The sequence below is a fragment of the Tiliqua scincoides genome, chromosome 7 (assembly GCF_035046505.1).
Source record: "Tiliqua scincoides isolate rTilSci1 chromosome 7, rTilSci1.hap2, whole genome shotgun sequence".
Lineage (NCBI taxonomy): Eukaryota > Metazoa > Chordata > Lepidosauria > Squamata > Scincidae > Tiliqua > Tiliqua scincoides.
This window is the reverse complement of record NC_089827.1, coordinates 78,851,795-78,873,336: the sequence shown is the minus strand read 5'-3', so window position 1 is coordinate 78,873,336 and position 21,542 is coordinate 78,851,795. Positions and strand designations below refer to the sequence as shown.

General features: G+C 45.9%; 1 protein-coding gene across 3 annotated transcripts in view; it reads left to right on the top strand.

The window, feature by feature from the left end:
• GRIP1 (glutamate receptor interacting protein 1) overlaps nucleotides 1-21,542 on the top strand; it is a 295,235-nt gene that overhangs the window by 219,106 nt on the left and 54,587 nt on the right. For all 3 annotated transcript variants that reach the window (XM_066633205.1, XM_066633204.1, XM_066633203.1), the window contains exon 8: nucleotides 16,803-16,950. In XM_066633205.1, the coding sequence (XP_066489302.1) occupies nucleotides 16,803-16,950 (148 nt within the window). The remainder of the gene's footprint in view (nucleotides 1-16,802; nucleotides 16,951-21,542) is intronic.

Below are 21,542 nucleotides of genomic sequence, written 5' to 3'. Positions count from 1 at the left end.
AGTAGTGGCACCAACGCTATGGAACTCCCTTCCCCTTGACTTGAGAATGGCTCCCTCTCTTGAGACGTTTCAGCGAGGCCTGAAGACCTTTTTGTTTAAAGAAGCCTTCTGAGTTCATGGCCTTTTTAAACATCTTTTCTATATCTTTTAGTATTTTTACAGGCCTGATTCCTCTGATTTGCTGCGTTTTGCTCTTTTTATCTGACTTTTTATCTGACTGCGGTTTTTATGGGTATATGTTAATGTGTTTTTAATATGTTTTTATTTGTGGTGAAATTATGTTTTTAATTTTTTTTAATATGTTGTGAGCTGCCCTGGGTCCCTTTGGGGAGAAGGGCGGGATATAAATAAAGTTGTTTTTATTATTATTATTATTATTATTATTATTATTATTATTATTATTATTATTATTATTATTTGTGCTTTAGCATTTTATGGAGAGGAAGTGGTACAAGTTGCTTGCACAAACAGACTGGTAAGGGCTAAGTTTTAATCCTTAAATGAAAATGGATTTCAGGGTTAAGTTTTATAAGTGGAAAATGTAAAATGTGTATGATAATTCCTTTGTATGTTTCAGCTAAATTCCTTGTGCCACCTTCTTACTGAAAACATACTGATATATTATTAAAATAGTAAATAGGAAACCTAGGAGCTAAACCAGCAGTACTCAAATTCGCAGGGAGTTTGAGGACCACAGTAAGTCATTGCGGGGGAGTGGGGAAGCCAGCGGGTGCAGGGGGAAGGCAGCAACGCGATCCAGTCTTACGCTTGCACTTACCAGTCCTTGCTGGGTCCACTTACCAGTCCTTGCTGCAGTCTCCTGGGGGTGCGGGGAGCTCTGCATGACCCTCTGCAGGGCTCCCCAACCTTTGGAAAGTGAAAGCAAAGCGACCACGCTCTGCTTTCACTTTCTAAGACATAGGGAGCCCTGCACAGGGCTCCCTGCACCCCTGCGAGGCTGCTGCAGGGACTGGTAAGTGCATGCCAGGCCCTGTGTCCCTGTTAGTGACACAATCCTAGGGATCCCGTCACTGCCTTCCCCTAAAGAGGGCAGAATCCAGGGCCCACAGGCTGGGGCGTCCCAATGCCCCAGTTTGAGAAGCCCTGAGCTAAATCATTATGCTCCTTCATGCTCCAGTGCATATATTGCTTTCAAATGACATTTTTTCCTACAAAAAAAAAGTTATGGAAAACAAGAGATAGAACTGTTCACTCATATATAGGTATTTAAATATTGTGATTGTGCTTTATCTTTGTAAAACTTAAGGATTCTCCCTGAAGAAATGTAAAAAGAGTTCCCTGACAAACCACAAACTTGCAAATGGCCCAATTAACATTTCTCTCTAGCATTTTTGAAACTTAGGCCTCATTAAAATCAGTTGCATAAACATTGTTCCCTGTAGGAGATAGGCTATAAAGGTGAAATGAAATTTAATTATTGCCAAATAAGTACAAATAAAGTTTTGTTATCAGAATTAACAAGCGAGAAGGGCAATTCATATTGTTCAGAAAACTACTTACATCACAATATTGTTAAGTGCTCCCCGTTTCCCCAAGCAGTGAGAAGTTCCAGGGGCAAAGCGACAGAGCTTCCTTTTATTTTGATGCCAGGGCATGGGGGACATGCACAGCTTTTATAAGGTTTATTTGACTTACAGATATGCACACAGAGCATATTTAAAACAAACAAGCAGTCCTTTGATAAGCAGCAGATCTGCCTCAGGTCCCCAAAGAGAGCCACTTGTACAACACACAGTCAGACATCACACTGGCTGAACCCCCAATTTCAGTTGACTTCACCATAAAATTCAAATCTCGCTCTCGCTCTCGCTCTCTGCTTGTTTCCTCTCTTCCAAATTTCAACTGTGAACTGCCTCCTTTTCTCACATATGCACATGCTCCCATACTGCGGAGTGCCAGACCCATCCCTGCAGGAAGGTTGTTCATTCCCAGAAAACATCTCCTAACCATTAGCTTCTCATTGAGCCAATTTCAACTGATCATCCTGGATTGTTTGCAAATCTTCAGCCTTAGAAAAGACGGTGTCCCTGGTGCCAAAGCAATATTGTCCCATTCCTCCCAACTGATGGGAGTGTCACACTATGCTTGTAGCCATAAAGTTGGACTTCAGCTGAGTTGGAGAGAAATGCCAACTCCATCTTTCTAGGTAGATTTCTTTTCCTTTGTCCCCATTTCTATCCACTTTCCATCCTTTGGGGGAGAATATGTGGAGAGCAGGATACAATGCAGGCATGTCTAAATAATTCTAAGAAGAGGAGCAGAGTGGGACTGTAAATAGTTAGGGTTAAGAACTTCCCTGAAAAATATGGCTTAACATAGCAATTCTCCACCCTTTGATTCACTGATGTTTTATCCTACATCTCCTGTCCAATCAAGAGGTGTCCAAGGTGGCTTACATTCAATGCAAATAAAGAAAAGGTGATATTAAAAAAACATAAAACTCCAGAGAGGGATACAAAAGCAGAAAAAACAAAAATCTCCCATTTACGCAAATATAATTTTTGTGTCTTGAATATGTAAATAATACATATGCACACTTTAAAATAAAGCAAAACTAGAAAACCAAAACCACAAACAGTATCTCATAATGATGGGTTTTCAGCTGCTGTTGGAGTGATGGGAGAGAGGAAGCTGCTCTGAACTCTACTGGAAGGAGTTCTGCATGCAAGGAGTCACCACAGAGAAGGTGCTCTCCCTTGTCATCACCAGCTGAACTTCCATTGGTGAGGAATCATGGTAGGAGAGGGCCCTACTGAAGACTTCAAGGGTTGGCTGTTTCATACAGGAGACAGTACTTTGAACACTCTGATCATAAGTTTTTTTAGGGCTTTAAAGGCAGACAGTGCAACTGTGCAATTGATGTAATAGTGAAGTGACATGATCATTCCATCCAGCAGGATCAAGAATCATGTGACAGTGTTCTACTCCAATTGTAGTTTCCAAATCATCTTCAAGAGCAGCCCCATGTGCACTGTGTTACAGTAGTCTATCTTTAATGTAGCTAATCATAGGTGACCATAGTCAGGTCTGACTGAGACAGGAAAGGGCACAGTTGGAACAACAGTTTCAATTGGGGGAAAAGGCACCCTGAGATGTAGTCACCACCTGGGCGTTCTTGGAGGAGTCCTGGGTCTGAGAGCATCCTCAGGCTGCAAACCTGGTCCTTCAGGGAGAATGCAGCTCCTTTCAGAACAGGCTGGTAGCCCATAACCTGAATTGCACGTCTATTGCCAATAGCACCCCTGTCTTATCTGGATTTATTTTCAACTTGTAAGCCTTCATTCACTACTGACCTCAGTTAATGGTTCAGAAAATCCAGTCTTCCCAACATCAGATGGGATTGAGATGTAGAGGGGGGTGTCATCTGCATACTGGTGCACCTAGTCCCAAATCCTCTGATAGGCTTTCGCAGCAGGTTCATGTAGATATTGAACAGCATGACTAACCCATGTTAGAGATCTTTATGTTTACTTTTCTGATATGCAGCCCTCACTGTATGTAGGCAGCATGTAGTGTTTAGTTTAGGTTTAACTGGGGTTTAGGTAAACTGCTGACAAACATTTAACCTAATAAACAGGACTTCTTGCTGCCATCTTCTGTGTCCTTACAGCATTGCTCTAACTCAAGTTTAACTTCGAAGTGTGCAATGTGTATTGGTCTCCTAAAAGATTAAGCAGTTTTGTCTCCATGAAGCTGATGATAAGCAAGGAAGTATGTCCTGTTTCATTGAATAGGCCATGCTGCAACCTGAAAAAAGGGAAGTTAAAATATGACTGTATGGAATTGCCTTGCCGAAATAATTGAAGAGAGGAATTGTCTGCCTTTAGACTCCTAAATGTAGGTGGGGGCAGAAAAAGAAAGGCTAATTTGTGACATGATTGGGGTTAAAAATAAATTAAATGGTATAACTGAATTTGCAGCAAGTCTGAATAAAATGACTATTTGATGCAATTATATTTAAATTTAAATTTTGAAAGAAAATGTTAATGATTCCCAAGCAGTTTGGTACTTAAGCAGTACAGAGGTTGAAGGAGCTTTTATGCTAAATGCATAATTTACTTCTGAAGAAATACTGTTCTCAGAACAATCCAGTTAAAACATGCCAGGTGTTTTATTGGCACTTTATGATTCTGGTAAGCTTGTACATAAATTTGGATTTTTCTAAACATTTTGAACAGTTAGGGCTGACAGTAGCGGAGGCCTGGGTGAGCGTTAACACAGGCATCTCCAAGATGACATTAGGGACTTAGGGCCCAATCCCAAACAGTGTGTACCTGCTTACATAATAGCGCGGCTTACCACCTGCACACTGTCTGCCATGCGGCTCTTCCACTGGCATTAACTGTTGGAAAACAGTCCATGCCAGTTGTAAAAGGCGTTCTGGCAGATCTTGAAGGCAATTGCTACTGGAGCAGCAACGGGAAGGCCAGAGCTTTGCCATGCTCTCTACACTGTGCGAAGATAAAAGTGGGCCAGGGATGAGCAGATTGGAACCAGGAAGGAGGCGTGTTCAGCAGATAACCCTGGATCTGATCCCACGGCTTGGGTCCATGCAGTTTTGCACCAGCCATTTAGCTAACACAGATCTAAGTAGACACCCCCCCCATGCCACAGAGACTTACCCCCAAGAGAGTAAGAGGGGACCTCCACAACTGCCCTCCACCGCAGAATGCAGTGGTAGCCATTTTTGGCACTGCTGCATTAGTGAGGGAAGGAAAAGAGCAGGATTGGGCTCAAAATTAGCTAAGCAATCTGTGTGGGATCTGGTCTAGATTCCATGATTCGTATTGCTTTGATTGAAACTCAGGTTCTGTAATTCTAAAGTTTTAAATACTATCAGGTACTACTTAAATTTCATTTGGGAGCAGCAAGGGAAACCAGGGAAAGTGTCTGTATATAAGTAATACTTACAGGGTGTTCCAGTAGAAAAGAAAAACAGCATTGCCCTGTTTATTTGTAAGAATATGACTCTGAATGTGCAGTATCGTTGTTGTTTTAAGAAGTACCTGTTCTTTCCTCTGATTCTAATCTTTGTAATCTGTCTGGAGATGCAACATGGATGATCAATGACATAGAGTAGTTGCCAACACAACCCAAAGGATTACAAAGGCTAGTCTTTTATAATATGAATTAGGTTATTGGACACGATATGAGCAACCATGCTTGTTGATTTGATCCTCTTTGTTAGAGAAAGATAAGTAAATGAAAACAAATTCCTACTGGTTCGTTATGTTTTGCTTTATTAGATTCCTTCGTTTAGTCTCCTTATTGCCATGGCATAATGCTTTAAATGGAAATGTTATGGGCTGATTTTCATGCTCTTAAGTAATTTGCAGACACCCATCTGCTTCATGTCCTGGTCACAACAGTAGCTGTTTCAGCACTGCTGAATTGCAGCATGCAAGTTCAGTTAGGATTAGACCGCCTGCTACAGAATTTACCTTTATGGAGTGCAGTGGTGTAGCTACCCTAAGTGCAGAGCACTAAGTCTTGCAGGGAGCCTTCCCGCGGCGTGCAAGCGGCCCCGTCCTCTCCCTTTTGGAGCCAGGCGTATGCCTATGTTTTGTTCTCCCCCACCCAGCTTGTGGCCCCACTCATCGGTCTGTGGTGCAGCAGCGGCATGTCAGGAGCGGCACCTTGTGAAGGACTGAAGCAGCAGCAATGCGGGAAAGCCGCGCAGACATCAGGCCCAACCGGCCTGCAAGGAAGAGCAGCGCCTGGGACTGGGACCTGCTTAGCCCCAGCTATCGGTTCAAGGGGGCGCCAGGCTGCAGCACCTTGTTGCTGGGAAGGGGGCAGGTGGTTGAGCCTCACTTGCTGCTGTGCCCAGCAGGAGCCAAGGGAAAGACTCAAGCATGCCCAGGCACAGGCACACAGGTGCAGGTGGAAAAGTTTGCTTCTGGGGCTGCTGCCAGCCTCCTAACCAGTGTTTCTCAAACTGTGGGTCGTGAGCCAATTTCAGGAAATAGCAGCTGGAAAAGCAGCTCCACAAAGTCACAAAAAAGGAGAACTCTGATGGTATATTCTCTGCCTGCTACATCACACTGCTTCACAATGAAAGCTGGTACTGACATGGTTGGCAACAAGGAAATTGTGGTACTGTACTGGAAAAGCTGAAAGGGAAAAAATCAATACAACAGTTTACAATAGTGGGTTTGCCCGAATGCCCCATGGATATGGAGTAAACCCAGAGTTACCTATTTTGACTACCAACAAGTCTCCAAGGTCTCAGGCAGAGTTCTTTCCCAGACCTACTTCTTGAGATCCTATAAAGGGAGATGCCAGGATCTGAAGTCCAGAACTTCCACATGCAAACCATTTTCTCTGCCACTGAGCTATGGCTCCTCCTTGGGATCAACACCCCCAGTGCTGGAAACAGGGGGGATGTGGCAGGTTTATCTCCCTGATACATTTGTTCCTATGACATTAGAGCAAATCTTCCGTAACTTATATTTTGTTCGGTACCCCTTATTTATCCCCTGGGGGCTGGGGATAAGAATAGGCCCTCAGTTTGGCTGTACTTGTCTTAAGAGGTGACTAAACAGCCACTGGGAAGATGGGACTGGATAGCCTGGGAAGGCAGCTCATCTGAGAGAAGGAAGACTCTGACCCCAAACCTCCACTGCCTTGTGGCTGCATCCAGTTATGGAAAAGGCTTCAGGAGTCAACCTCGAGGCAAAATCCGGAGCCGGAGTCCCTGAGGCAGTTCATGGCTGAACACAGTCACGTTCTGGCAACTCCTGCAATGCCGCTGGAACCAACTGTATTGGCCTCTGCCTTTCCATTGGACCATTTCAGCAACATGGAGAGGGGGGATTTGCTGCATGGGAAACAGTCTATCCTCCATATCTACTCTACCCAGGCTTTGCGCACTGGAGAGGACACTCTGTTCCAGAACCACCATTCAGAGCGCGATACCATAGTCTTCCGAGACTGAAGGATACCAACAACGCCCGCCCAGAATGGCTCCAGAGGGGAGGGGGAGAGGCTGCTTTCATGCTGCGGGGAGGCTCCCCGCAAGACTTAGTGCTTTGCACCCCCTCTAGCTATGCCATTGATAGAGTGCAGGTCCCACACTAGGAAACTACTACACTGAGTAGTGCAACTCAATGAAATTATGGGAAAGAATGATTCAGACCTTTCTCCACCATTACCAACCTGTTCATGAGTCCTTATCACCAACAGTATCCATCCCTGTATTTCATTCCTTCCCATTACTGTTGCTGGTGGCCTTCCCTTGAATTTCTTTTAAAGCTGTGATCCCCTTTGGGATGGGGAACCCTCTTCTTGTTCCTTGTGCTAGGTAAACCACTTGGACAACCTTTTTTGTGGAAAGGTATTGTGTAAAAGTAGTGATGTTTCTCTTTCTTCCTCCTGTGTGTAGGAAAGGCAGAAGTGCATGAGCAGTGAAGGGTCTCAGTTAGACTGCTGAAGAGGCTGATTCCTTCCCTCCAGAAGTGGCCCCCCAGGCCCAGCATCAAACCTGCCTCTTTCAGTCTCAAAGCAACAAGTTGCAGTGTTCAGAGCAGGTGGATACAGGTCCATCCAAGATTTTTTCTGCTCTGATATCTTTTGTCAAAGAGTCTTCTAGCCTTTTGGTCCCTCCATCTTTCTCCTCTGTCAACTTGTGTCTTTTGCTGTTAAACAAAAACTGGCTATTCTAGCAATTGAGCTTAATTTATGAGCACTGCAACCTTTTATATTATTTATAATGGTATGCCCTTAAAGGTGCTGTTTCAAGGCCAGCAGACATAAAATCTGATATTCTAGCCGTATTTTAACCTGAAGGCACAACTTATGCTATCGTTCAGTTCTGCCCTTTTGTTACATTGGCAAGGAAAAATTCTGATCTCTTTTGTACAATTCTGTATATTTAAGTGTCTTGTTCACTTGCAAAAATGGAGCACAGACACTCCAATTCCTTGTTTTTGGAGCCCAGGAGGTAGGCAGAATCAGAGGCACTGGGGGCACTGTACCCAATCGCCCTTCCCGGGCCCAAGATCACTGGCACAGGCTCCAGTTGAACCTTTGCGGATGCTGGGGCTTACCCAGGGGCAAGGTGACAAATGCCCCCTTACCCCAAGGATACTGCTAGCAGTCAGAATTCCCCTGCAGGATGCAATCACGCAATCCTTGCCAGCCCCACTGCATTGCCACACAGGAATTTAGTGAGGATTGGGCTGTAAGTCTTAATAGGGTTGGACAGTATGGGGCTTGGCTGTGTTGTTGAGCTCCTGCACTTTAAAATTTACCACTACACCACTGAATTCCCCAGAGGCTACCCTGGTTGGCCATCACACCGGAGGGTATTGTTTCTTCATTATAGCTATTTATAGTTTTGGGGATCCAGATTTTATTCATGCAATACGCGCTGCAATCTTTATTTTAAAAATGGCTCTGATAGATAGGAAACTATGTTTTTATACATCTAGCCACCTTCAAGGATCAACTTCAACTTGATTGTAGTTGAACTATTTCAAACCTGACATTCATGTGTCAGGTTGTAGTTGCTTAGCTAGGAAAATAGCAGGTTAGATTCAAAGCAGTGAATCCACTCTCATAAAAGTAGCATTTAGGCTGTAGCTGTGCTCAGACCTTCTGCTCCTGTAGCCATTCATTGCATCATTTTTTGTAAAAAGTGCTAAGTTGCTGATCATCAAGTAAATACCCTTTCATTTCATTGTCAGGGACATTATTTTGAAGGCAGTCTTTGTCATTTCTTTTTGCTGTGGTCAGAAGGCATCCTATCCTGAGAGCAAACACAGTTCCACTTTGAAACCTCTATCTATTTTTGTTTTGGGCACCTACTATGAATATATTTTTATTATTTATACATTGCCTTCTTTGATTTTAGGAATGGGTTAAGTCAGAATGCCAGATGTAGGGGAGAGCACCAGGATGAGGTCTCTTGTTATCTGGTGTGCTCCCTGGGGCATTTGGTGGGCCGCTGTGAGATACAGGAAGCTGGACTAGATGGGCCTATGGCCTGATCCAGTGGGGCTGTTCTTATGTTCTTATGTTCTTATGTTCTGTGTACATGGCACTTTACCATACATAGGCAAAAATAGACAACCTCCTGCCCCCCAGAATCCTACAGTCTGAAAGAGACAATGGGAAAAATACTACAGGGAAAAGATACAGAGATATGGGTGGGTAGGGAGGAACGTGGGCAAATGTGATTATTCAGATTTAAAACTTGGTTTCAATAAAATAAATGCAGTGCAGGTTGGTTTGAGGGGGGTATTTGAAGGCAAGGAAAGTTGTGGAACCACAGATCTGTTTAGGGAGTGAGTTCTGCCCTTCGGGGTAGCAAGGAAGAAATACTTTTGGATGAACAGAGGTCACTGGCAGGATTAGAACAAGAAATGGGGGCCAAGTGATAGGGTGGGTCAAGGTTGTAGTAAGGACTTAAAAATAAGGACTAGGAGTTTGGGCTGATTTATATTTGTGATGGCAGTGGTGTAGCTAGAGGGAATGCAAAGCACTAAGGCGTTGCCTCTGTTTTGCTCTCTTGGCCCGGAATGGCTGTGAAGGGGAAGGTGGGGGGCCACTTGCATGCCGCGGTGAGGCTCCCTGCAAAACTTAGTGCTTTGCACCCCCTCTAGCTATGCCATTGGGTGATGGGAAACTAGTGGACCAGGTGGCATCACCGGTGCCTCTGTCAATAAAATACTGCCTTTTTCTGTTTGGTGAAGCAAACATGGATAAGGCGCAGTTCTGATCAAGGAAGAGGGTTCCAGCTTGGGAAATGGGGGAGAGCAATGGCAAATGGTTAAGCCTTGTGGAACGTAATCAAAGAAAAAGGTTTATGAAGTGCACAAATGAACTATGGAGAAAGAGTCATCACAGTCGAGAGAGATGTTGGGGCACGGTACCTTTGGACTGAACAAAGGAATATTTTGAAGACTGACAGATTAACACCATCCCTTCACACAGAACATATCAATTGCAGGTGTTTACCTTTATGATGTGTGCCTATATCTTTAAATATATGCAGATGTTTATAACTTCCCATTTCTCTAAATATCAGCAGTGTGCCAGGAAAATCTGCATCACTTCATCGTATTCTAGCTCTGTAAAAATGTTTGGTGTATCTCTGATGCACAAATGTGGGTGTGTATCCGCTCAGATCTTCAAAGTAAGTAGGGGAAGGTATTCCACTGTTCTGCTGCCCAGTCCCTTCCACACTGACTCTTCCCAGTAGTTTTTCTCTCTCCCTGCAGTTGTGCCGAATAGAGAAAAAGGAACCACTCTTCTCCCCTGCAAGCCCACCAGTGTTGCTAAGATCAGGAGGGCACTGAGCACATATATTACTATGTAGACCCCCCTCTGGGCCTTGGCGCCAACTCTTTGAAGAATTCCCCTTAATTTTTAAACTGTTGTTTTATTATTTAGAAACTGTCCTGCTTTACCACCTGCACACTGTCTGCTGCATGCACAGGCTTTCTCCCTTCCATTGTTATTTTGGGCTTTGGGTTTCACACTTGATTAACCATGTTAAATATATATAATGCAGAGAAGGGAATTAGTGACAGCTTTGACTTTTCAGCTTCCACAATCAAGGCTTGGCTTTTTGATTTTCCTACGAGACCTGGAACAGACAAAAGGTTACTATGCCTAATGAGGCATGAATTTAGACCGGGGTATGAATGTTGTTATATTGGTAAAAACAAATGCCGAGGTGAATGTTGTATGGATGGTGTAGTCATGCCCTTTGAGGAAAGCAGAAGGGTTTGTATCTCTCAAGTCTGATCGGCAGGGCAGCATCTGAATATTTTCCCCTAAAATCAAGATGTTCCTGATGCTTCCACAACTCCATTGTTATCCCATTTGAACAATGAAAGTGGAGTATTCCCATGCAACAGGGTTGGGAAAAGGGTGTTTAGAGGGGTACATTTTGCACTATTAAAAGAAGGATATTATCCACTGCAGTGGTGTAGCTAGAGGGGGTGCAAAGCACTAAGTTTTGCAGGGAGCCTCGCTGCAGAGTGCAAGCAGCCCCTCCCTCTCCCCTTCAGAGCCATTCTGGCAGTGGGAATAAAATGAAGGCGAATGCAAGATGCAGTGCATGGGCAGTCAAGGAGAACACCTCAGTTTTGCTCCCATCACCTGAAATGGCTTTGAAGGGGAGGGGCCATTTGCAGGCTGCAGCGAGGCTCCCTACAAAACTTTGCCCCCTCTCTAGCTATGCCACTGATTTACTGCCAGTGAGGTTTTAACATTAAAAAGCCATTATTGCTGTGTGGGTAAGGAGAAAGCATTGCTTAGCTGATTTATCTGCTTGGCATTCAGGCTGTGCTAGTAAAAATTCTATGGCGATTAAAGTAAGTGCATTTGCATGAAGGGCCAGTCAAACACAGCATGGCAACATGGAAAGTGCAGGCGTCACATTTTGTTGGTACCGTATGCAACATCCTATAAGTTGCCTCTCTTGAGAAGATTGTGTTACGGGCATAGGGGCAGAAATAAAGGGCGGGAAGAGCAATGCAGATAAGTGTTTGCTCTCTGTAGTCTGCGCAAAACAAGACAACAGAGGGAGGATCAAGGTTGCCTTAGGTGGGAGGACTTGAAGAGCAGCAGAAAGCAAGAGAGGCTATGCAGCCAGCTCACATCTTGCCCGCCACACGTGTCCTTCAACTGTGTGCAGTGCAACTGCTGTTAAGCAGTCAGCACTGGCAGATGCTAAAGCCCGTAGGATGGGCTGTTAGTCATTACAGTGGCTGCAGTCCTGAGAAGGCACTGTAAGGCTAGAAGTGAATTCATATTAGTGGAAAAGTCTGGACTAGTCCCCTTCCCCCCTTATTGATATTCCCACCAAATGGTTAATGATCCAGGCATCCTCACTGGCCCCATCTGAAATGACCCAGATTGCGAACATAAGCCTGCCTGTTTTCTCTGCACTTGGCCTCTTCTTCCTATGCAGTATTTACAGAGAACTGGCTTGTAGCCAAGATGGGTGTCTTGTTTAGTATTCATGCGAGCTCTGACAGAAATCCAGGCTTCCAAAATGCCAGATGGACCAATTCTACCAGCCGTTGAGCAATGGCAACAGCTGCTCTCAATGGACTTTGTGACATCTCTTCCTTGTTCTTCCAACCTCCGTGTTCAAAATGGTTCTAAATGGCTCCTTTCAACTATAATCACTTGCAGCCGGTGGCATATTTAGAGGGGGTGCAAAGCACTAATTTTTGCAGGGAGCCTCATCTCAGCATGCAAGTGGTCCCTCTTCCTCCCCTTCAGAGCTATTCTGGGCCGCAAGAGCAATATGGAGGCAACGCCCCCTAGCTATGCCACTGCTTGCAACTATATATGTCTTTTGGCACATTAAACATTCTAAACCAGTATCACCTTCTAACATCTGTGTGCAATAGTGGAACCCGTGGAACACGTTCAGCTTGAGACAGAACTTGGAATGTGTTACTCACACTTGTATTGGCAACTTTCAGTCTCGAAAGACTATGGTATCGCGCTCTGAAAGGTGGTTCTGGCACAGCGTCTAGTGTGGCTGAAAAGGCCAATCCGGGAGTGACAATCCCTTCCACACCGGGAGCAAGTGCAGTCTGTCCCTGGTCTGTCTCCCTGGCTATGGGCCTTCCTTCTTTGCCTCTTAGCCTCAGACTGTTGGCAAAGTGTCTCTTCAAACTGGGAAAGGCCATGCTGCACAGCCTGCCTCCAAGCGGGCCCCTCAGAGGCCAGGGTTTCCCACTTGTTGAGGTCCATCCCTAAGGCCTTCACATCCCTCTTGCAGATGTCCTTGTATCGCAGCTGTGGTCTACCTGTAGGGCGCTTTCCTTGCACGAGTTCTCCATAGAGGAGATCCTTTGGGATCCGGCCATCATCCATTCTCACGACATGACCGAGCCAACGCAGGCGTCTCTGTTTCAGTAGTGCGTACATGCTAGGGATTCCAGCACTTTCCAGGACTGTGTTGTTTGGAACTTTGTCCTGCCAGGTGATGCCGAGGATGCGTCGGAGGCAGCGCATGTGGAAAGCGCTCAGTTTCCTCTCCTGTTGTGAGCGAAGAGTCCATGACTCGCTGCAGTACAGAAGTGTACTCAGGACGCAAGCTCTGTAGACCTGGATCTTGGTATGTTCCGTCAGCTTCTTGTTGGACCAGACTCTCTTTGTGAGTCTGGAAAACGTGGTAGCTGCTTTACCGATGCGCTTGTTTAGCTCGGTATCGAGAGAATGAGTGTCGGAGATCGTTGAGCCAAGGTACACAAAGTCATGGACAACCTCCAGTTCATGCTCAGAGATTGTAATGCAGGGAGGTGAGTCCACATCCTGAACCATGACCTGTGTTTTCTTCAGGCTGATTGTCAGTCCAAAATCTTGGCAGGCCTTGCTAAAACGATCCATGAGCTGCTGGAGATCTTTGGCAGAGTGGGTAGTGACAGCTGCATCGTCGGCAAAGAGGAAGTCACGCAGACATTTCAGCTGGACTTTGGATTTTGCTCTCAGTCTGGAGAGGTTGAAGAGCTTGCCGTCTGATCTGGTCCGGAGATAGATGCCTTCTGTTGCAGTTCCAAAGGCCTGCTTCAGCAGGACAGCGAAGAAAATCCCAAACAAGGTTGGTGCAAGAACACAGCCCTGCTTCACTCCGCTTCGGATGTCAAAAGGGTCTGATGTGGAGCCATCGAAGACAACAGTGCCCTTCATGTCCTTGTGGAAAGATCTGATGATGCTGAGGAGCCTGGGTGGACATCCAATCTTGGGGAGAATCTTGAAGAGGCCGTCTCTGCTGACCAGGTCGAAAGCCTTTGTGAGATCTATGAAGGCTATAAAGAGTGGCTGTCGTTGTTCCCTGCATTTCTCCTGCAGTTGTCTAAGGGAGAATACCATATCAGTGGTGGACCTGTTGGCTCGGAATCCACACTGCTTCTGATAAGACTTCAGCATTTCCTCGAGACACCCAGAAAGTATTAAAACAAATACACTAAAAACACATGAGGGGATAGAGACTGCTGTCTGCTTTTACCCTGCTTTTCACAATTCACCATTAGGTGGGATGCTAAAAAAATTATTTTTCCCTGCTCTTAAGGAGAAAAGGTGCCCTCATCATAGCAGTGTCACCAGAGGGGGTGCAAAGCACTAAGTTTTGCAGGGAATCTCACCACAGCATGCAAGCGGCCCATATCCCTCCCCTCCAGATGCCTCTGTTTTGCTCCCACTGCCTGGAATGGCTCCGAAGGGGAAGAGGAGGGGCCCCTTGTATGCCATGGTGAGGCTCCATGCGAAACATAGTGCTTTGCGCCCCATCTAGCTAAGCCACTGCCTCATAGTTAGCCGAAGAGAAATAAAGCAGCCAAGGTTGTTATTAGCAGGCTGAAAGTAATATCAGTGCCTCTGAGACGCTTTAATCAAGCCTCATGTCCTGCTGGAGATGCTCCATTCAAAAGTGGGGGAACTTATTAACGAAATAAAATCTAGTAGTGTTTTCCTTGCAAACATTCATCAGCATATCTTAGATAATTACACAACCGATAAATCAATATGGTGCGTAAGTGCTTGAATCATGGTGTAAATATCTTAATGTCTGAAACATCTTTTACACATGAATAATTTATATCTGTATGATTCATTTTTCATACTCCTGCTTCTTCCTTGCCCATGATAAACTCATCTGTCAAGAAGGGAGCACTTGATCTTTCTTTTTGAATTTTTCTTTCTTGTGTTTATTTTTCTTAGTTGGCCACACTCAGTTTCTTTTCTTCTGCTTTCTCTAATGTGGTTGTCTTATTTGTTCACTTTGTCTACCTTGATTTAGCTTCCTGGTGCATCTTTATAGACACCCAAGTGAGGATGTTTGTTTATTGGAATAGATTGGCAGCTTTTTGGCTAAGGGCCCACAACACTGCAAGCAGTCTAAAAACACAATCCTATGGCCCATTCCTATTCCCTCACTGCACCATCGGAACACCTGTTCCACCAGTACATGCTGTCACAAAACCACCATAAAGCTTTTTGCAACAGCACTTCTAGCCGGCAGGAAGGCCAGAGCCTTCCTGGCACTTGGAGGGATCCTCGCTGGACCAGGCAAGTCTAGTGCCAGGGCAGGAGGAGGGAGTGGAATGGGTGGGGGGAGGGTGGATCAGGCCCAGGGAGTGGGATCGGCTATGCTGGAGTGTGCTGTCCTTCCTGGACCTGATCCGCCGATGTGGTTCAACTTGGATTTGCACAGCGAAGTTGTTAGCACAGGTCCAAGTTGACCCATTGCAACTGCTGGGGCTTACCCTAGGGCAAAGGGACAAATGCCACCCCAAGAAGAGCTCCAGCAACTGAGACATTTGACCAACTATTGAAATGGTGTGGTATCTGATGACATAGTCATAGTCTAGAACTGGGGTCTCCAAACTTTTTGACCAGAAGGCCACATCAAATATCTGGCGTGATGTGGAGGGCCGGAAAAAAAATTTCAATATAAAATTGAAATAAATAAATTAGAGATAGAACTTAGATGAGTGAACAAATGAATGAATGGGCTCATTCATTCAACCTCGCTGGCCCTCAGAACACCCTCCAGACACAATCAGAGCACAGTTTTGGTCACGTTCCATTGAGTGGGCCAGAGGCTTTCAGGAGACAAGAGGTTGACTGTGGGTCAGAAAGAGGCTTGCTGTGGTCCACATCTGGCCCCCGGGCCAGGGTTTGGAGACCCCTGGTTTTGAATACCCCTATATTCACAGATACATTTCCAGCTCTCTTTAAAGAACAGAAAACCCCACCGCTTCCTCAGAAGTGGGAAAGATTATATCATGTATGGGAAAGATTGTTTGCGCAACCAAACTGCAAGAATAAATGATCTCACAGAAACAATCTGCCTGCATTTGGTATTCCCTGATGTTGGGTGTTGCTACAGCCTTTTTGCCGTTCTCACTCTGTGGGTACTTCCAGACACAAAGTATTATATGTGTTATACGTATGTGTTATATGTGCTGATTCAGCATGCCTGACATACAAACGTTTCGGGGGAACTATACGGCTTCATATGCTCATGGCTGCTGGTCCAAATAACCCACTGGGGGCTAAGGAGTAAAACAGGCGGCACAGTCCAGGAAAAGGGGCTTCAGCACGGAACACACTGACTGCAACCTCTGCTTTTGAATGTCTTCACTCCATGTCATGTCAGTGCCTCAACGCTAATGGCTGAGTAAGACGTAGGAGAAGCTGCCGTCTGAGTGCAGCATTACACAAAGAGAGAAGATTGAGACCTGGCTGGGAGTGCAGCCTCTTCCAAGCCAATATTGTTGGCTTCACAATCCTCATTCTGGGTTCGGAGGCCCAGATATGTTCCTGGCATATCATGCTCCAAAGTCAGTCTTAAGTGGCCTGCACAAATAGTGTGGGGATAATCCTCCAAAGTTGAGCACTGCATGAAATGGTGCTGGAGAATTTCAAGTATGTCTGTGAGGCCGGAAACTGGCACTGATGGACCCCACCGTACCCAGAAAGCACTGTGCCAATTGGGTAGAAAAACTGTCAGTTACAGCTAGAACAAAGAGTGTTGTAGCAAAACAGCCCTAAATGGAAAGTTTTACTGTATTTTCTAAACAGTTTTGGGGGTATTGAAAAGGCGCCTGCACAAATACTTTGGTTCAGAAGACACTGTGCAGTCCAAACCAACAGTCTTTTGCTACCTTAAAGACTAACGTGTTGATCCATATTTCCATGGACTACAATCCTGCTTCATCCAATTTGTCAGTCAGTTAATGCTAAGAGCTCTGCAGTGAATGAAGGGTGCAATAGTGAGCTTTGCCTTTGCTTGTGTCTGCTCTTCACAGATTCAGTAGCAACAGCCTCTGGTCCGCTGCTTGTGGAAGTTGCCAAAACGGCTGGTTCTGCTCTGGGAGTTGCACTATCTACCTCGATGTGCTGCAGCAAACAAGTCATTGTCGTCGACAAAATAAAATCTGCAAGTATTGCAGACAGGTGAGTACCTCCTAAGAGTTCACCATGCTGTAGCACCCATGTGCATTACAGGAGCAAAGTTCAGCATTCTGAGGATTGATTTTGTGGGGGGGGGAGGGTATCTTGCCCACACCTTTAAATTATAGATTTCTAGGTTCACTATTCTACCAGTTTCAGGAACTGGTACCTGCCAAGGGTCCAAGGAACCTTCCAAGTTCCTGATTGGATCTATGTGTTTACCAATTCTTGAATAAGAGAAAGAGATGAACATTGAGAAAATGTGGGATGGTTGGAGAACAGCAATGGCCCAATCACATCTGGGCAGGCCATCATTGAAGCACCTCTTCCACTGGCTCTGACTGCCATAAAGCAGTCAGTGCCTGTCATAAAAGGCATTCTAGCAGCGTGCTGGAAGGAAGGCCTCCTACATGCAATATTTGCCCTCCAGCCACCCACCAGAGCAGGTAAGTCAGCAGGAGGGGTGGGGGAGTGTGGAACGCTAATGATAAGGGGACAGAACTGGGCAGGGAGGGGCCACAACCTCCCTGCCCCCTTTGGACTTGCAGTAGTGAAATCGGTGGCACAGGAAGTTTACAGAGATTTAAGGGGATTTTAATTTAAATCGACTGAAGCCTCCTTCCCCCCCGCCCCCGATACAGTGCACCTGTTTTTGGCATGGCTGCACCAGTTTTTTTGGGGGGGGAGGGAGGATAGAATTGTGCTGTAAGAGTTAATAGCTCCAGCCACTGGGACAAAGGCTAGTATATGGCAGTACCAGATCTCAGATTGACAAGGCACTTCTAGAGCCCGACTCCTTTGTTTGTCCAAGCAGGCTCATTTAAATTTAATGGCAGGATGTTCCAATAATCATTTTATGCCCATTGAGTATAGACAAAGCATCAATGTAAGCGTCAGGTTGCTTTGAAAACTCCATCCTCTTTATGACTTGTGGCCTTAGGTGCCCTCCGGGGGAGAAATGCGGACAGTAATTGGATAAATAAATAAATAATAAATATTACTTTCTTGGAGGAGAGAAGGGGGGAGGAAGAAGAGGAAAAATAAAGTTTTTACCATGCCTGGACTTCAAGCTCTCCAGCATTAACCCTGAGGTCCTGTGACAAGCCCTGCCCCTTTGGGGTCATCCAACAGGGGCAGGTGGGCAAATCTCCCAGTGCCAGAAAACTGAATCCTCCTGAGAGGCAGCAGCACAGAGTGACACAACCCTCTGGCCAGCTGTTGGGCCCTGGTCAGCATCAGGGCTCCTCATGCCCATGATGCAGTTTGTGGGCAGTGACTGAGCCCCAATGAGGATATAGAAGTGTTGTCCGATATGTCAGAAGCACATTATGAAGCTTTGCAGCCGTGAAATATTGTAAACATTCATTGTTCCATCGTGCAGCAGAATAAATTGGAGCTAGTTTGCATTTGGAAAGAGTGATGAGCAGCCCAATCATTGGTCTGCTGGGTTGTCGGGGGGGGGGGCATAATTCTTGGGCTTTACTCTGCAGGGAGCAGTGCCACGTCACTTCTCCTGCCACCAGTTTTTTCTTTTCTGCAAAAGAAAAAAAGGCCCATATCCCAAAGCCATAGAAGGCCTTTTAAGGGCCAGGGAGGCTGCCCACAACCTCCCTAGCCCCCAGAAGACCTTCTGAAACTTTGAAAATTACGGAAAATGCCACTTTTCCTTTTCCATGAAAACCAAATGTGTGGGGGTGATATTTTGTGGTCCTGTGCCCCCGGGTGGCACTGAGATCAGGTTCACAATTGAGCCCTGTCATATCCTGTGCTGGAACAAGCAGGCCAGCTGGCCTGCACTGTATCCAGCACAAGGTAAGATGTGGATCCCACACAACGTGGAATAAAGGCATTTATTTCCTTACTCTGTGCAGCACATCTGCCACCTCAATAGGGCTACTTGGATGTGCACCAGTGAAATTGCTGGCACAGATCCAAGCACGCTGGTGTAATACCAGACTGCTTGGGAGTGGGGTTAGGATCTGGCCTAAGTGCTAGAGGCCAGACCTACCCCCCTCTTGGGCCTGGCCTGCCCACCAGCCTGCCAGTCGTCCACACTCCCCCACCCCAAAATGCCCCTGTTTTGCCCTCACCCCCCCAACCCCCCCCCACAAGTCTCCCCAGGCTCGTGCGAACTTACCCCTGCCCAGCAAGGATCTGACATGGGGAGGCTGTTGCAAGCTCTTGCACTGACCTGCCTGATTCCCGAGTTGTCCCAAACACAAACTTACGGCACATTTGTGACTCTTCCAGGCTGGAACAGTCTCAACGAGCACGCTGGATTGGCTTCTGTATTTGGGGGTCAATTTCAATACCTCATAAGGAGAATCAGTTTTTAAATTCTGCTTTGCATCTGTCTTCACGGCAGAAGACCTCGGGCAGATACCGCTGCCCGAACGGCCCCTCCTAACCGAGGAGTAAAGTCAGATAGAGGTTAAAAGAGAAGATGTTTCAGACCTCATTGATAAATTAAAGATCAATAAGTCACCGGGCCCTGATGGCATCCACCCAAGGGTTATTAAGGAATTGAAGAATGAAGTTGCAGACCTCTTGACTAAGGTATGCAACTTGTCCCTCAAAACGGCCACGGTGCCAGAAGATTGGAGGATAGCAAATGTCACGCCTATCTTTAAAAAGGGAAAGAGGGGGGACCCGGGAAACTATAGGCCGGTCAGCCTAACATCCATACCGGGTAAGATGGTGGAATGCCTCATCAAAGATAGGATCTCAAAACACATAGACGAACAGGCCTTGCTGAGGGGGAGTCAGCATGGCTTCTGTAAGGGTGAGTCTTGCCTCACAAACCTTATAGAATTCTTTGAAAAGGTCAACAGGCATGTGGATGCGGGAGAACCCGTGGACATTATATATCTGGACTTTCAGAAGGCGTTTGACACGGTCCCTCACCAAAGGCTACTGAAAAAACTCCATAGTCAGGGAATTAGAGGACAGGTCCTCTCGTGGATTGAGAACTGGTTGGAGGCCAGGAAGCAGAGAGTGGGTGTCAATGGGCAATTTTCACAATGGAGAGAGGTGAAAAGCAGTGTGCCCCAAGGATCTGTCCTGGGACCGGTGCTTTTCAACCTCTTCATAAATGACCTGGAGACAGGGTTGAGCAGTGAGGTGGCAAAGTTTGCAGACGACACCAAACTTTTCCGAGTGGTGAAGACCAGAAGTGATTGTGAAGAGCTCCAGAAAGATCTCTCCAGACTGGCAGAATGGGCAGCAAAATGGCAGATGCGCTTCAATGTCAGTAAGTGTAAAGTCATGCACATTGGGGCAAAAAATCAAAACTTTAGATATAGGCTGATGGGTTCTGAGCTGTGTGTGACATATCAGGAGAGAGATCTTGAGGTGGTGGTGGACAGGTCGATGAAAGTGTCGACCCAATGTGCGGCGGCAGTGAAGAAGGCCAATTCTATGCTTGGGATCATTAGGAAGGGTATTGAGAACAAAACGGCTAGTATTATAATGCCGTTGTACAAATCGATGGTAAGGCCACACCTGGAGTATTGTGTCCAGTTCTGGTCGCCGCATCTCAAAAAAGACACAGTGGAAATGGAAAAGGTGCAAAAGAGAGTGACTAAGATGATTACTGGGTTGGGGCACCTTCCTTATGAGGAAAGGGTACGGCATTTGGGCCTCTTAAGCCTAGAAAAGAGACGCCTGAGGGGGGACATGATTGAGACATACAAAATTATGCAGGAGATGGACAGAGTGGATAGGGAGATGCTCTTTACACTCTCACATAACACCAGAACCAGGGGACATCCACTAAAATTGAGTGTTGGGAGAGTTAGAACAGACAAAAGAAAATATTTCTTTACTCAGCGTGTGGTCGGTCTGTGGAACTCCTTGCCACAGGATGTGGTGCTGGCGTCTAGCCTAGATGCCTTTAAAAGGGGATTGGACAAGTTTCTGGAGGAAAAATCCATTACGGGGTACAAGCCATGATGTGTATGCGCAACCTCCTGATTTTAGAAATGGGTTATGTCAGAATGCCATATGCAAGGGAGGGCACCAGGATGAGGTCTCTTGTTATCTGGTGTGCTCCCTGGGGCATTTGGTGGGCCGCTGTGAGATACAGGAAGCTGGACTAGATGGGCCTATGGCCTGATCCAGTGGGGCTGTTCTTATGTTCTTATGCTTGAAAGTACCACACTGAAAATTTGATTCTACTTTTAGAAAGCAGATAGAAAAGAAAACTCCAGCACAACCCACTGATATTTTTCCCTGTTCTGGTTTGAATGAATGGGAGTTGTGCGAATGAGCTACTTTTGTGAACTGTCACCATTGACAGTGAAGTTGAATTCTGTGTGTGTTGTGTTCTTATCTCTCCGCCCCTTCCCCAACTACCCTTCTCAGGGACAAACTAAATGGACATGGCAGTTCAAGAAATGGATCTCAGCAGGTTTTTCCTATCTAAAAATGCAGACAGATTTGGGGCTGATTGGGATCGGGGCCATGGAGAGGATCTAACGCTTTGCCTCATGCCAGTTCCCTGACTTAAATCATCCCCCTCCCCCCAATCTATTGTTATCTGCAGAGATGAAAATTTATAAATTTGTACTAGTATGTATTTCCCTGCAGCAACTCGG